General features: G+C 34.8%; 2 protein-coding genes across 2 annotated transcripts; both read right to left on the reverse strand.

The window, feature by feature from the left end:
- Window positions 1–185: 185 nt before the first annotated feature.
- On the reverse strand, window positions 186–2,334 carry LOC134233341 (uncharacterized; the record flags this gene model as incomplete). The annotated part of the gene is made up of 2 exons (XM_062715304.1): window positions 2,017–2,334; window positions 186–1,167 (listed from the first exon to the last, which is right to left on the reverse strand). Coding segments are annotated over exons 1-2 (1,289 nt in total), but the record flags the coding sequence as incomplete, so codon positions are not given.
- Window positions 2,335–4,456: 2,122 nt separating this feature from the next.
- LOC134233340 (uncharacterized) lies at window positions 4,457–5,319 on the reverse strand. Its single transcript, XM_062715303.1, has 2 exons — window positions 4,990–5,319; window positions 4,457–4,803 (listed from the first exon to the last, which is right to left on the reverse strand). Exons 1-2 carry the CDS (start codon window positions 5,315–5,317, stop codon window positions 4,457–4,459), a joined length of 675 nt encoding a protein of 224 aa, XP_062571287.1. The 5' UTR covers window positions 5,318–5,319.
- Between the last annotated feature and the right edge of the window lie 8,166 nt (window positions 5,320–13,485).

A 13,485-nucleotide genomic window follows, 5' to 3' on the forward strand; every position in this document is an offset into this window, starting at 1 on the left:
GATGAAATAATGTTCTACTTGCGTCGATGCGTTGCCGTCTGTGTTCATCAAAAATATAATTATATTGTTCCCGATGAATGATGCCGTCTTGAAGTAAGTGATCACAAAGTGGAAAAACTTCCACAGTTTGTATAAACTGCGCACAATTTTTTGTCAAATGTGTTTGGAAGGAACCGGGTTCAAACCTAATGGGAGATGGTTGTTGTATGCTGACGTTCTCGAATGACCTTTGGACTTCCTCTATTTTGGCGCGATTTGTCTCTACTGCAATCATCAGTTCATCAAGAGAAGTTTGTCTTTCATAAAAGTGGGCTTTGGCGGTTTTCTCAATTTGAATTAACATCCGCTGTAAAGTTCTAAGTGAAGGTTGATCGGGCGATTCATCTTCGTGCTCAATAGGTAACCTTCCAGAACTTGATGAAGATTTTGTTTTAGAAACGGGTGTAATGTATCCGTCCTTTTCGTCATAAACCTCCTTGTCTGCTTTTGAAGATCCAAGAGAGAAAAAGTTCACATATTTTTCCACTTCATTCGTAGCCTCAGTTAAAGTCTGTTGAACTTCGACAGTAAATTTTCCCGTTTCCAACTCCTTATCAATGCCTTTTAAGGTTCTCAATAATTCGTTTACTGTAACTTTGGCATATGGCGGCGTGATACCCCTGACACTTTCCCTAGGATTTTCTATTGGCTCTGAGTCATGGGTACAGTACATAGTTTCTTTTGCCTCCAACCGGATGCGGAAAATTTCAAACCAGACATACACCGGTAAATCAACATTCATCTCAGAAGAAATCGCTTTTGTGAAGATACATCTATTATCCTTACGTACATGAAATGTCCCTTCTGGTGACAAGCATATATCAAATTCACCTATGCAAATCTCTCTCTCTAATTTCGTTACAATGTTCGGACAGAATTCCAAATTGTTGGACACATTTGCATCGCTGTTGGAGATACCTATTTTGATGTGATAAAGCCTTGGTTTTTCATTAGCGTTAATGTGCTCTGTTTTGACACGCACGGAATGACGCTTTTCCAGTCTGTGTTCTAGGACTGCGTAAGCGAGAGGAACTGGAAACAACAGAGATACCTTAAGTCTTTCGTTTTGTAAATCAATATTTCTGTCAACTTTTCTGTGGAATCGCAAAGCTGCCTTGGTGTCTTTATCTGAAAGTATCAATTTAAGCTTCTCTTAAATATTAAACACAATTATATGAAACACTGAACACAGGGTCTATGGGCAACAACGCTTACCTCAGTAACTTTGGTCATGCTGCTAACCAGATTATCTGCTTGTAATACTAGTACCTATATGGCCCCATTGCCTCCCCCCTCCCGGACAAGATTTAAACAAAATGTAGAATCTACACCACCCCAGAATGCTTTCATCTTAGTTTCAGCTTTAGCTTGTCAGGAATAGTGGTTCTGGAAAAGAAGCTTTATCAAGATTTTTCCTTTACATTTCAAAGTTAAACTTGGATTTCCTCTGTGGCCCCGCCCTACCCCTCACACGGGGTCTTGATTTGAACAATGTAGAATTTACACCACCCAGGATGTACATCCACATAATTATAATTTTAAGGCCCCATATGAAGGACCCGCAACTCCATAGTGGCGAGTGCTTGGCAAGGGAACAGCTAAAAATATTTCATATCGACTTGGATTAGTCATTTAGTAACGGCTGGGATTTTTAAGGAATTACTGTCTAGTTAGTAGAGTATGCCAAGGCATCAACGATATATGGAAACTTAGGATAATGTGCATAACGGGCGAAACCCGTTGTGCATAAATTATCCCAGGTTTCCATATATCGTTGATGTTCTTGGCATACCGGTATTCTACTTACTAGACAGCGATTCTTTAATATAATTCCATTTCATGGTGAAATGATATTATAAATCTATATTCTAAAAAGGTAGACTAATAGATTTAAATTACACAACGCCTGTCATGTCAATTTCAATCGTCCACGTCCATTGACGCATGAAATGTACATGCATGGGTTTGGTTGTTTACCTATTATTTCTGCTGTCATGTTCTCTCCAAATTTTAGGTAGAATACTATCCATACGTCAGCACCGGGCATCAAAGTCTTCTCTTGTGGAGCGGAATCTTTGTACTTCGTCTGAAACACAAACGCTCTTCTATCCTCTGTCTTTTTCACGATATCTACCCTGCAGTCTCGTTTGTGAAACCGAACGTCGGTAACCAAAATTATCTGATTGTTTCTGACAGCTTGTTGCATATCACTCAAGTGATCTGGATCAGTCTGCGTCAGCCCAATGCTTGCATGTCCACTTCCGTGAAAAATGGCCTCATACATCCGGTCGTCTCGGAGCGGAAAATCAGAAAAGGCATGGCCGAATGATTTTGTAAATTTCCATTGGGCTTTAACACAATTCAAGGAACCATCTCTCTCTAATGATATATTATCGCCATGGTTTTCTGAAAACTGGGGTATCAATGCCTGTAATTAAAGATAACCAAATAACTTTGAATTTACAAGCAATGGATGATGTATATAAAATCTTAAAAATACCAACCGAATCATAACGATCCCGACAAGGAGCTTTAACCTGGTTGTCTGAAGACTATAAAGTGCCCTCTATTTCACATGTAAGTTGTGCTTTATTGTTTTGAGTTGCGAATATCATCCTCTATGATTTTGAATTTCTAACCCTCGACCTCGCCCAGGAGGTGAAGTAACCTGACTTTAACCTTGGCATGTGACCCGTTAGACCAGGTCTCTGATATCCCTTTTTACTATGCTGACCTCCTAAAGGGATTTTCATTTAGGCATTTTCTTCACTTTATAAAACCCAAAGGGAAGGATGGGGCCAATATAGGGTATAAATTATTTACATTTTCGCTTGTTTCGATGATTATTTAAAGATATTTTCTTTGCTAGTTTAATGTCACTAGTTCAGAGTCTTAAAAGCAATAAATGAATTAAAAATAAAAAATATAATAGGATAAAAATAAATTACTTACATAGTAATCGGATTTGATCTCTGAAATTTTATGTTTTGTTCTTCGTTCTTCTTCAGAAGCAATGTTTTTTTCGTCTTTTTTCATACTGTCGCCTGTAAAACAAAACCTTCGAATAAACTAGATGTAAAATTTGAAAATCCCAGGTTTATCTTGAATTTGTTATTTTGCAATATAAGTATGACTACTTCAAAATTAAAAATGTACATTACCTCTTTGTAAAGTTTTTAACATATTCCCTGTCTTCAGTTCTAATACAAATTTTCCTTTAAACAACAATCCGTCTTCTGCGCTGAAAGCTTTGTAATTTATTTTTGCTTGGTGTCCTTCATCTGAGAGATAGTGCATAAATTAAAATGCTGTTTCAATAGTGTCAAAGAAGTTATTTATCTTTCGTTTTTTTAATATCTGAGTACGTGCCTTTTAGTTAATTGATAAATACATGTACTCATATCGGTTAACAAAAGTGGATTTTATTCAATCATGGTAGGTTTGCTGCATTCATGCTGCATTTACTCACTACATTAAGCAGGAGATTCCTATTTCAAATCTACTTAATTGCAAGCTTTTATTTATCCCACTTGTTATTTTATATATAAATATATATTAATGACATTTTTCAAGCTTACTCGGACTTGGCATTTGGATATTTCTTGACTGCAAAAGATTTTTGACTGCACTTTCTCCACAAGAACTTTCTAGAGCTAACAGAAAAATTCTAATCGCTTCGGCTCCTCTATGTAAAACCAATTTCAAAAACTGCAAAACTGCATCACTTTCACAGCTCTTGTGTATAAAGGCAATATCTTCTAAAGAGACGATTCCAGCACTAAGAAAAGGAGTTTGGATAGCACGAATGCTGGTAATATCCAGTAGGACTGATAAACTGTCAAAAATAGTCCCTTTGATTTGTTCAATATCTGAAAATTACAACATGTATGGATTTAACTAACACACAAGCACTCCTATTACTTGGTATGTATGGATTTCCAGATATGTTTGATAATGAAACCATCATAAAAAATAAAGTTTTACCATTAAAGTTTAATTCCTTTTCAAATTATGAATCTCAATATTTTGTTAAAACTGATAAAAGCTCTTGCATGCACATTTCTGCATTAAGAATAAAAACTAGAGCAATGAGCTTACTAAATGATACCCCCGGCCTCCCATATGAATATAATGGCAGTGTCCATGTTTTACTATGGGAAACCCAAAATATGTGTTGGATCAAAAAGTAAAATAAGTGCGCAATGGCAATATGTAACAAAGCGTAACTGACGGACATACAGCTAGAAAGACGGACGGACGTACCGATTACTATATACCCTCCCAGTTTTCAAGCGTGGGTATAAATATAGATGTCTGTTTGTGACATATGAAAACTATTCAATACATAAATACTTAATGATCATATAGTCGTAATACAAACATAACATTCTATGTTCGTTAATTTCATTTTTTTTTTTCAAAGAAATATTCCGTATATTTTACCAATATCTTGATATTTCGTTGTGTCTGGAAATAGCTGGTCATAAATGTATTTGTTTTTTTCTCTCAGTTTTTCTAAGACGATCTGAATTTTCTCCTCTGGTTGATTTTTGAGATATTCCAAGAATGCATTAACTTTTGTAGTTCTCAAATTTGGTTGGTTCATCTTCTCTAAAACGGGACCAAAAATGTCAGCAACTTTGTGGTCTTTTAGCAAGCATCGCGGCTCTAGCTCTTCCATAAGAAAACTGTGGCATCTTTCCAAACGCGACCTGTACGTTATTACAGACGTTTTCGCTGATTTTAAAACATCAGTGATTTGTTCTGGAATAAAAAGAATACAAAAAATCATAAATATTGCTTAACTCATTCCCGAAATAGTACTTTTAAACTTTATTACAGCACATCTGCAAAATGAAATAGAAATTTGACAGAACAAAAGGATATACTAATGCATCAGGCATAACATAACTGGTTTATTCATTATTGCTTTAATCACGTAAAATATACCTGTTTCGTCTTGTGCTTCGCTGATCTTAACTTCTATGGTATACTTTTCTCTGGTCAGAATTTTTCGAATATCCCTTGCTTTAAACAGATGTTTCAAAAACGTCGATATTCCTTCTTTTTCGATGAAATATTTTAATCTTTCTTTTGTGTAGGGTGACTCTGTTTGAAGAATAATTATAATAGATCCTAAGGATATTTTGTCGAAAGTTATATGTGTTTCTCCAGCAAACATTTCTTCAGACTTTGGAATTTCTTTTATCACTTTCTCAAGTATTCTTTCATTTCCATCATCACATGTGATAATCATTTTGATTTTTCTAACTTCCATTTCAGGGGCTTGAAAAGAAACAAATAAAATTGATACGACATAAATCTATAATTAGATGTGTGTACATGTATTTGGTTTAATAATGCATTTCTGTATTATTTAATTTCGCAATCAAAGACATTTGAGGTTAAAATAAACAGGCACTTTCTACTTCATGTTGTTATCATAAAAATCGCTGCATATTAGTATATTGCTCAATATCATTAATTATTTTTTAATTTTGTAATGTTTATTTATTGGTCAATGATTTTCATTTAGATATTATTTACCTAATGAAAAAAAATATACCTGTCATGGAACAATGCATCTCACCACCAGTAAAATCAACTTTGAGTTCTTCATCGTTTTCTGAAAATGAAAAACATTTATTGTGAAATCATATATTTTTGATGGTCCAAATTTTCGTGGTTTGGGGGGGGGGGGGGGGGGTATATTGGTCCGTGTGAATTTGATTTTGTGGTTGTAAAATTGTTTAGTAGTTGTATATGTGAAAAATTGCTTTTCGTGGTGGACAAAAATTCGTGCTCCATACCACAAAAATTAAACCCCCCACGAAAATTAGTGATTTCACAGTATGAGATGCAATTTTAAAAAAAATTGGTAATCAAATAGATAAGATCCATTTTTCAGCGTCTCTTTCTTCTAGAAAAAGTTACAAAGTATTTGATACCTGCTTGCTGAAAGTCGTTGTTGTCTATTTCTCTCAACAGATGATCAGCAAGATCTGTCAAATTATGCGATTTCAGAACTGTAAGCAGCTTTAGGTATGATTCTGGTAATGTTCTTTTGATTCGACTCAAAAGCAAAAGAGCTGCTTTTGATTTATTTATTTCAGCTGATATTTCGATATGATCATCAACTGAGAGAACATCCTCTGCCAGAAAATCGTCCACAATACAGTCACTTTCATTTGATATCCTCGTACGAATTTCACTCAGAAGTCCATCTTTATTGTGATTTAATATTCGCTCCAAATTTGCCGAATTTGTAACTTAAAGATAAAAGAAGAATCATTAATTTCAAATTAAGTATTTTTTTTATAGAATTTATTTATATGGAAATCAATATTTATCATAAATTTATCTTGCCTAACATGTATTTTCAATTTATAAAACTTTGACCAAAAAATGCCCATACCTTTTGCGACAGTTTGCGGATTTTCAATAAATGAAGCGTTCAGGCGTGGAAGGGATAAAAAACAATGAAAACATTCCTCATGGGGATCACTTCTAATCATTGTTGTTAATTCTTTCATATGTCTTGGATGCTCCAATAATTTTCGTAGAATGAAGTCGCACTTCATTGCTCGGGGTTTTCCAATGAGAGTTGAATTTTCATCTGTGTTCAAAATATTGTGTTCTACTAGATAATCTACTAAAATATCTGGTTCCATTTGATGTTTCAGAAATTTGAAATTTCTCTTAATATCATGATGATTCAATCTGGTTTCCAGATATCCATTTATCGGACTATGGTGGACAGTGTGGACTGTTGATTTCTTTTTTAGCATGGCTAAGTTGCTTTCTGTAAAAATAAAGCTCTCTTTTTAAGTAGGTCGAAATTTTGGTTTTAAAATATCAAACTCTTATATTTTCATTGGCGCAGTTGTCAGAGAATTTTAATCTGAATAACCATTAGGACCATTACCAGCTTAGTTTGGACATTTAGTAAGGCGTGGCATTCTCGATGTTACCTAATTAGCTTCTGAAATTTGTATTTTTCATGCAAGCTAGCTGTGGTATTTTTATTTCTTGAACTAAACAATAAGCAACCAAAATGTTTTTGACAAGAGTAATTTTTGTCAATCTATTCAAATTAAACGAGAGCTAATACGGTGTTTGTGAAGGAAAATCAATCAAAATAATGTCAAAATTATAGAAACTATCTTGATTCTACATGGATTTTTGTTTGTTAAAGTGTGCTATTCATGAACAGGATTTTCTTTGCCCTCATAATCGATTGATTGATTGTATATCCTTTAACCCACCACTCAAGAATTTTTCACTCATATGGAGACGTCACCGTTTGCCGGTGACTGTCAATCATTTATTTGAATCTCTTCACCATTTTACAACAGCGTACAGAGACTACAAAAACATATAGGTGATTTTATATACAACAATAGGTCTAGAAAGGCATGCGTGAGTAACAAACTAAACAAAAACAAAAAAAAATTGTAGGTTACTATAAATGTGAAGTATGGGAATTTAGGCCGGGGAGCATATTTTATTTATTTTCTTTACAAAGGAGCACAATTTTCTTAGAACGCAGTGTTTATTGTTGTTCATAATGTTTTTAAAACTAATTATATTCTGGAATTTTATGTGTTTTTCTGTTAAGCAAAGTTTTCTTTCTGTTTGTAGCGAGTTGCACTTTAAAATGTAATGAAACTCATCTGAGGAGATTCAAATTTAGAACTATACTCGGCACTCAGGGCCATTGAGCAGTGAGGGTTCATGGCAGCGCCTACTGTAACACGGGACCAACGTCCGAAAGACCCGTGACTTTCACTTCTAATGTCGAGCGTTTATCGAAGGAACGGTCACTACCTATGTATACGTCTTAGGTCTGACGCGGCGCCGCGAACGAGAATCGAACCTGGGCCTCCCGATCACGAAGCGTACGCTCTACCACTAGGCTACCGTGACAGGTCCCTCGTAATCGAAGATTCGGGGTTATATAGTTTGTGCCTTGTCCGTCTGTCTGTCTAGCTGTCTGTCTGTTTGTCTGCAAAAACTTTAACCATGTCCATACTTGAGTTGGAGAGTGACTTTCATATTTCAAAGACGTATTCCTTGACATTGACTTGGGGTTTGACACATTTTCAAACAAAAATACCAAACTTTTACTTTGTCTATACCTTTTCAACCTTTGGTGCTGGGACTTACATATTTCACATTTTTAGTTTTTGTTAAGAACGTCCATTGGATACCACCAATTGGATCTTTTGACTCTGGAGTTTGAAACACCATTAAAAACTAAGGCCTCTATTTGGGGGGTACCAACATTTGAGAAAGTTTAAACCTCGCTGTGTAGCCATACGGCGCATTAGTGTTTCACAAACACATCTTGTTTTTTTTTGTTGGATAGCCAGAAAATATATCCTATAAATCGGCAAAATAGTTTAATTAATGTCTAGTTTAAAATATAGTTAATAATACCTCTTCCTAAAATTATAATATGTATCTTTAGTAAGATAAAAAAAAATTGTGCAAATTCTTACCTTCAGATTAACTTCCTGTTACATGTATAAATGCTCAAATACTTGCACAACTGACTGACGCTTGCTCTTATTTGTTTATGGTTGAAATTCTTTGTAGATAAAATCCAGGCACCAATACAAAAATTAAATACCCACCAAAAAAACTTCTTAAAATCTGGAACGCAATTTCATGACTTTCATACCAATGATAATAATAGACTTTAAATAATTAACTGGTTTTTCCATAGCAAAGAAGACCGGGTTTATTCCAGTGCACATTTAGACTTTTAAACACCTTCATTTTTAAGGTTATTTATTTCTATTCTAATATTACACAAAACTGAATGATAAGAAGTCTAGACTATTTATACGTATACTAGTATATTTATTGCCCATGCATACGAAAGTGTACAGGTTCTCGATTTCTTTTTTTTTTCACGGTATATTTCAATATAAATATATAATTATTATATATTTACATCTAATCAATATTTTTTCCTTCATTTCTTACGAAGATCATAGCCATTAATCAGTGCATAATTGACACGAAGCAAGCCACGTGCACGTAAATAGGTTTCTTGATAAATGGATGTTCCACAAGTTATGCACACAATGACATAATTATTCATCTAAAATACAATATTTATCTTATTTAATTTAAGTTTACTTTGAACGCTTTTTTCATATAAATGTAAATATAAACAATAAAATGTCTTTCTTTGATTCTCTGTACGGGAATTAACGTCGCGGATATTGCACAAAAAAAATTATATACATTTTATATTTTAGTTACTTACATGTACCGAATGTTTCTAACCTGAGATTTACATTCACGGAAGCCAGTACAAGATTTTGAGCTCACCTGAGCCGAAGGCTCAAGTGAGCTTTTCTGATCACATTTTGTCCGTCGTCCGTCCGTCCGTCTAGCTGTCCGTCCGTCCGTCCGTCTGTAAACTTTTCACATTTTCGACTTCTTCTCAAGAACCACTGGGCCAATTTTAACCAAACTTGGTACAAAGCATCCTTGGGTAAGGGAGAGTTTAAATTGTTAAAATGAAGGGCCAAGTCCCCTTCCAAGGGGAGATAATCAAGAAAATACAAAAATAGGGTGGGGTCATTAAAAAATCTTCTTCTCAAGAACCACTGATCCTCAGGAAAGCTGAAACTTATGTGGAAGCATCCTTGTGTAGTGTAGATATTAAATTGTAAAAATCATAAAATCCGGGGGTAGGGCGGGGCTACAATAGGCAATCAAAGCTTTACATAGAAATATATAGAACAAATCTTTAAAAATCTTCTTCTCAAGAACCACTGAAACAGGAAAGCTGAAACCTTAATATGTGGAAGCATTCTTGGGTAGTGTAGATATTAAATTGTTAAAATCATGACCCTTGGGGGTAGGGCGGGGCCACAATAGGGAATCCAAGTTTTACATAGAAATATATAGAACGAATCTTTAAAAATCTTTCTTCTCAAGAACCACTGGGCCAGGAAAGCTGAACGTTATTTGGAAGCATCCTTGGGTAGTGTAGATTCTAAAGTATTAAAATCATGTAAGGTGAGGGGCTAGGAAGGGGGCACAATAGGTATAGAAAGAGGGGAAATTTGCTAAAAATCTGCTTCACCCAAGTTACTCAGGTGAGCGATGTGGCCCATGGGCCTCTTGTATTTTAAATATTGAAATATTAAAATAAAAGATAAAACAAACCATTTATTGACTCTGTCCTCGGGCAAAATGCGTTTTGTCGACCCTCAAACCAAACTGTCTAGTAACCCAGCGGCCTCAGGCAAACAGTTTGGTTCTTGGGTCCACAAAACGCATGTTGCCCTTAGTCAGTAAAAGTGTATTGTTATACCTTTCAAAATTTGTTCTTATGCAAATCTATACGTAAAAAGTCTTTTATTTGAAAAGCAATGTGCAGTCGTAAGTTCCAACATCGTACCAAATGAATGTTAAATTTCTAATGTTTTGCCGCGCGGGTATAAAAAAAATCGATGTTTAACCACGGAGTGAGATGTTGAACCCCTTACGTCACAGAATGGGTGGAGCTTAATCTCGTTTTTAAGCGCTAAGTGCGCATGCGCAAGCGCTTACTAGGTTGTCTTTAGATTCCATGATGATTTGCATGATCTTTTTATCAACGACCTCTACCGGCCATATATACGACTGCGTTCAGTGCCATAGTACGTGTAGCTAGTAAACTTACGCGTAGTTTATCGCTCGTCTACCTGTAAATTGTTAATTCTATTATAAATTACCATAAGTATGCATTTCATTTATAACTATTTTGTGAAAAAAACATGCCAAAATTGAATGTGTGAGATTTTACGTTTAGATAAAGAAAATTCCTTCATTTAGTATACCGGTAGATACAGCATGTCGCGTGATGCAAAGTGTAATCCAAGCAGGATTGCAGGATTTTAACCTTAGCATAAATATTCATAATACAAATTCTTTACGTGGCTGCTAGGCTAGCAAAATTTTTGTTCGAAATTCGTATCTGTAAATTCCACCTACCACTAAGATCTTAATTGAACGCGCCCATAACGCGCCCTCTATGAATAATGATATAATTATGTAAACAAATGGAGTTCTGTAATGCCTTTGCATGGACTCCTATTGTTGACCTAAATTATCTCCGTGGTGTAATATATATATGTGGTTCTTTTTAAAGGTGATTATATTTTTTAAAATAAATGTTGTATATTATCATAGACCTAAAACGAAGGGACTGCCGACTTATGACGTCACAATCACTATCTTCTTGCGCTTGCAGCGCCCTCACCGGGATGTATAGAAACAGACTTCCTGTAATAAAATCAATGTTGTCGCATCACGGATTTTTGCATTCTTTGAAGAAATAACAACAAATTAGAAAAATCAATCACTTGTCTAAGCTTTCTTTGACGAAATGATCTCGATTTACTACTTAGGAAGTTATAACTTTACGCTATGGAGTCGATGGAAACGTTTTAACTGCAGACATCAGCTGACTACGACGTGACATCTCTTGAATGCTGTCGATTATATTTTACGGTAGTACATGTTTATCTTCTTAATTATTTTACAAAATAAGGACACAATTTATCTACCAATATTTGAACAACGACCAATTTCAGATCTTCGCTGAATTAATATAAATAATAAATACATTGTGAAGTGCCGTTTACCATAAGTGCTTGAGGACGGGACCCCCCTCCCCCTTTTTCGATATAGACCCCTGGGCTTTTTTTCTCATAAATAATCCTTCATTGACTTATTTGTGATAAGATCTATACCAAAAATTAGAAAAATTATCGAAAGCAAATGTTCTTTAATCTACCCAACACTCTATATAAAAATCAACGAGAGTGGGGTAAAATTTTTATAGAAGGTTTTCTGAATTGATAGGATAGATTATATCACAAATGTGTCATCCATATATAATTTATGTGAAAAAGTCTAACAAGCCCTGGGGTCTGTATTTATGTGAAAAAGTCTAACAGGCCCGGGGGTCTATATTGGGGGAGGGGGGGGGTCCTGTCCTCAAGCACCTGTGCCGTTTACAGGTTTTAGATCAACAACTTAATAAATTGAGATTAGATGTTCCCGTGAATGATCTACATAATTATGTATTTTTAAAAAGTTGGATTAATGTAATATATGTAATCTTGTTAATTCAGGATTACAACATTGTCAGTGTTGAAAAGATTTTCTAAGAGATTTTTTTTTTCATTTTTCCCCACAGGTTTTGTTGATAGCCTGTCCGCTTCTCAAATGAGAATAGGGGTCTGCCTTGCACACCAAACTATATGGAAAATATTTTTAATTTAGAACATGGTCATGCCATGTACCACCTAGTATGATGAGCTTAATGTGAAAGAACAAAGACTGGTCACAAACCTGCACAGGATTAAATCAACAAAAGTGCCAAGTGATGTGTCCCATGTATGCACGGCTGAGTTGCACATGACTGGATTTCAATGATTTAATTATCATGTTTAGAACTCCAATTTTTCAACTATACTGTGTATATCAAGAATGTGAATATAATTAACTTTTGTATATCATAACTCAAAGACAAACTGCATCAATATAAATATTAAATAATTTAATGTGACTGTAATGAAATATTATTAAAATCATTGTAATATTTAATTTTAGACTTTTCCTTTTCTATAGTGAGCTTATATTGGTGAGCACTGTTTTAGATGCACATGTATGGCATATTTAATGTCTTTTTAAAATATTTATTTTCAATGTATCAATCACAACTACAAAAAGCAAAATCATAATCGCTGAGCATCATGTTTAATCTTATCAGCAGCTTTGAAAAACAAACACTAGTAATTAATTTTTTTATATATGCAAGATCTACTGTCACTATGATCAAACTGTCTGATCTTGAATCAACTGATTAATTAGAGCTTTTAATAACTTACTGTAGCTCAAAACACACAGCAGGGACGTAACAACCGAGGGGGCCTGCCCCCCCCCCCCACTTTTTTCCCCAACATTACCTTTACTATAGTAAATGTACATTGAAAGGATGGATGCCCCCCCCCCCACTTATTACCATAGTATAGTGATATGAAGGAAATGTAGGGGAAAAAATTGGAAGTGAGAGTAACTTGCCTTTGAAAAAGGTGGCCACTATCCCCCCCCCCCCCCCCTTCCCCCTCGAAATAAATAGGATTTTCGAGTTTGGGCAACTTTTAATTTTCGGTTTTTTTTTTTTTTTTGCTCGTCAGCTTTTTTCAGGTATGTTAGAAAAATTTTTCTCTGGTTGCCCCCCCCCCCCCCACTTTCAAAAACGATGCTACGTGCCTGCACAGGCACTTGTAAATATTATCCTTTTTTTTCTTTTTATGAAATTAAACTCCCTATACCTTGTTAAGTATGACTTTAGGGGAAAAAAATTTTTATATTAAAAGAATCATATTTAAATGGACACAACTTTACCCCTTTTAGCCCTATGGTAACTTT

The sequence above is a fragment of the Saccostrea cucullata genome, unplaced genomic scaffold (assembly GCF_032062105.1).
Source record: "Saccostrea cucullata isolate Sc308-1 unplaced genomic scaffold, CSIRO_AGI_Scuc_v1 ctg5294, whole genome shotgun sequence".
Lineage (NCBI taxonomy): Eukaryota > Metazoa > Mollusca > Bivalvia > Ostreida > Ostreidae > Saccostrea > Saccostrea cuccullata.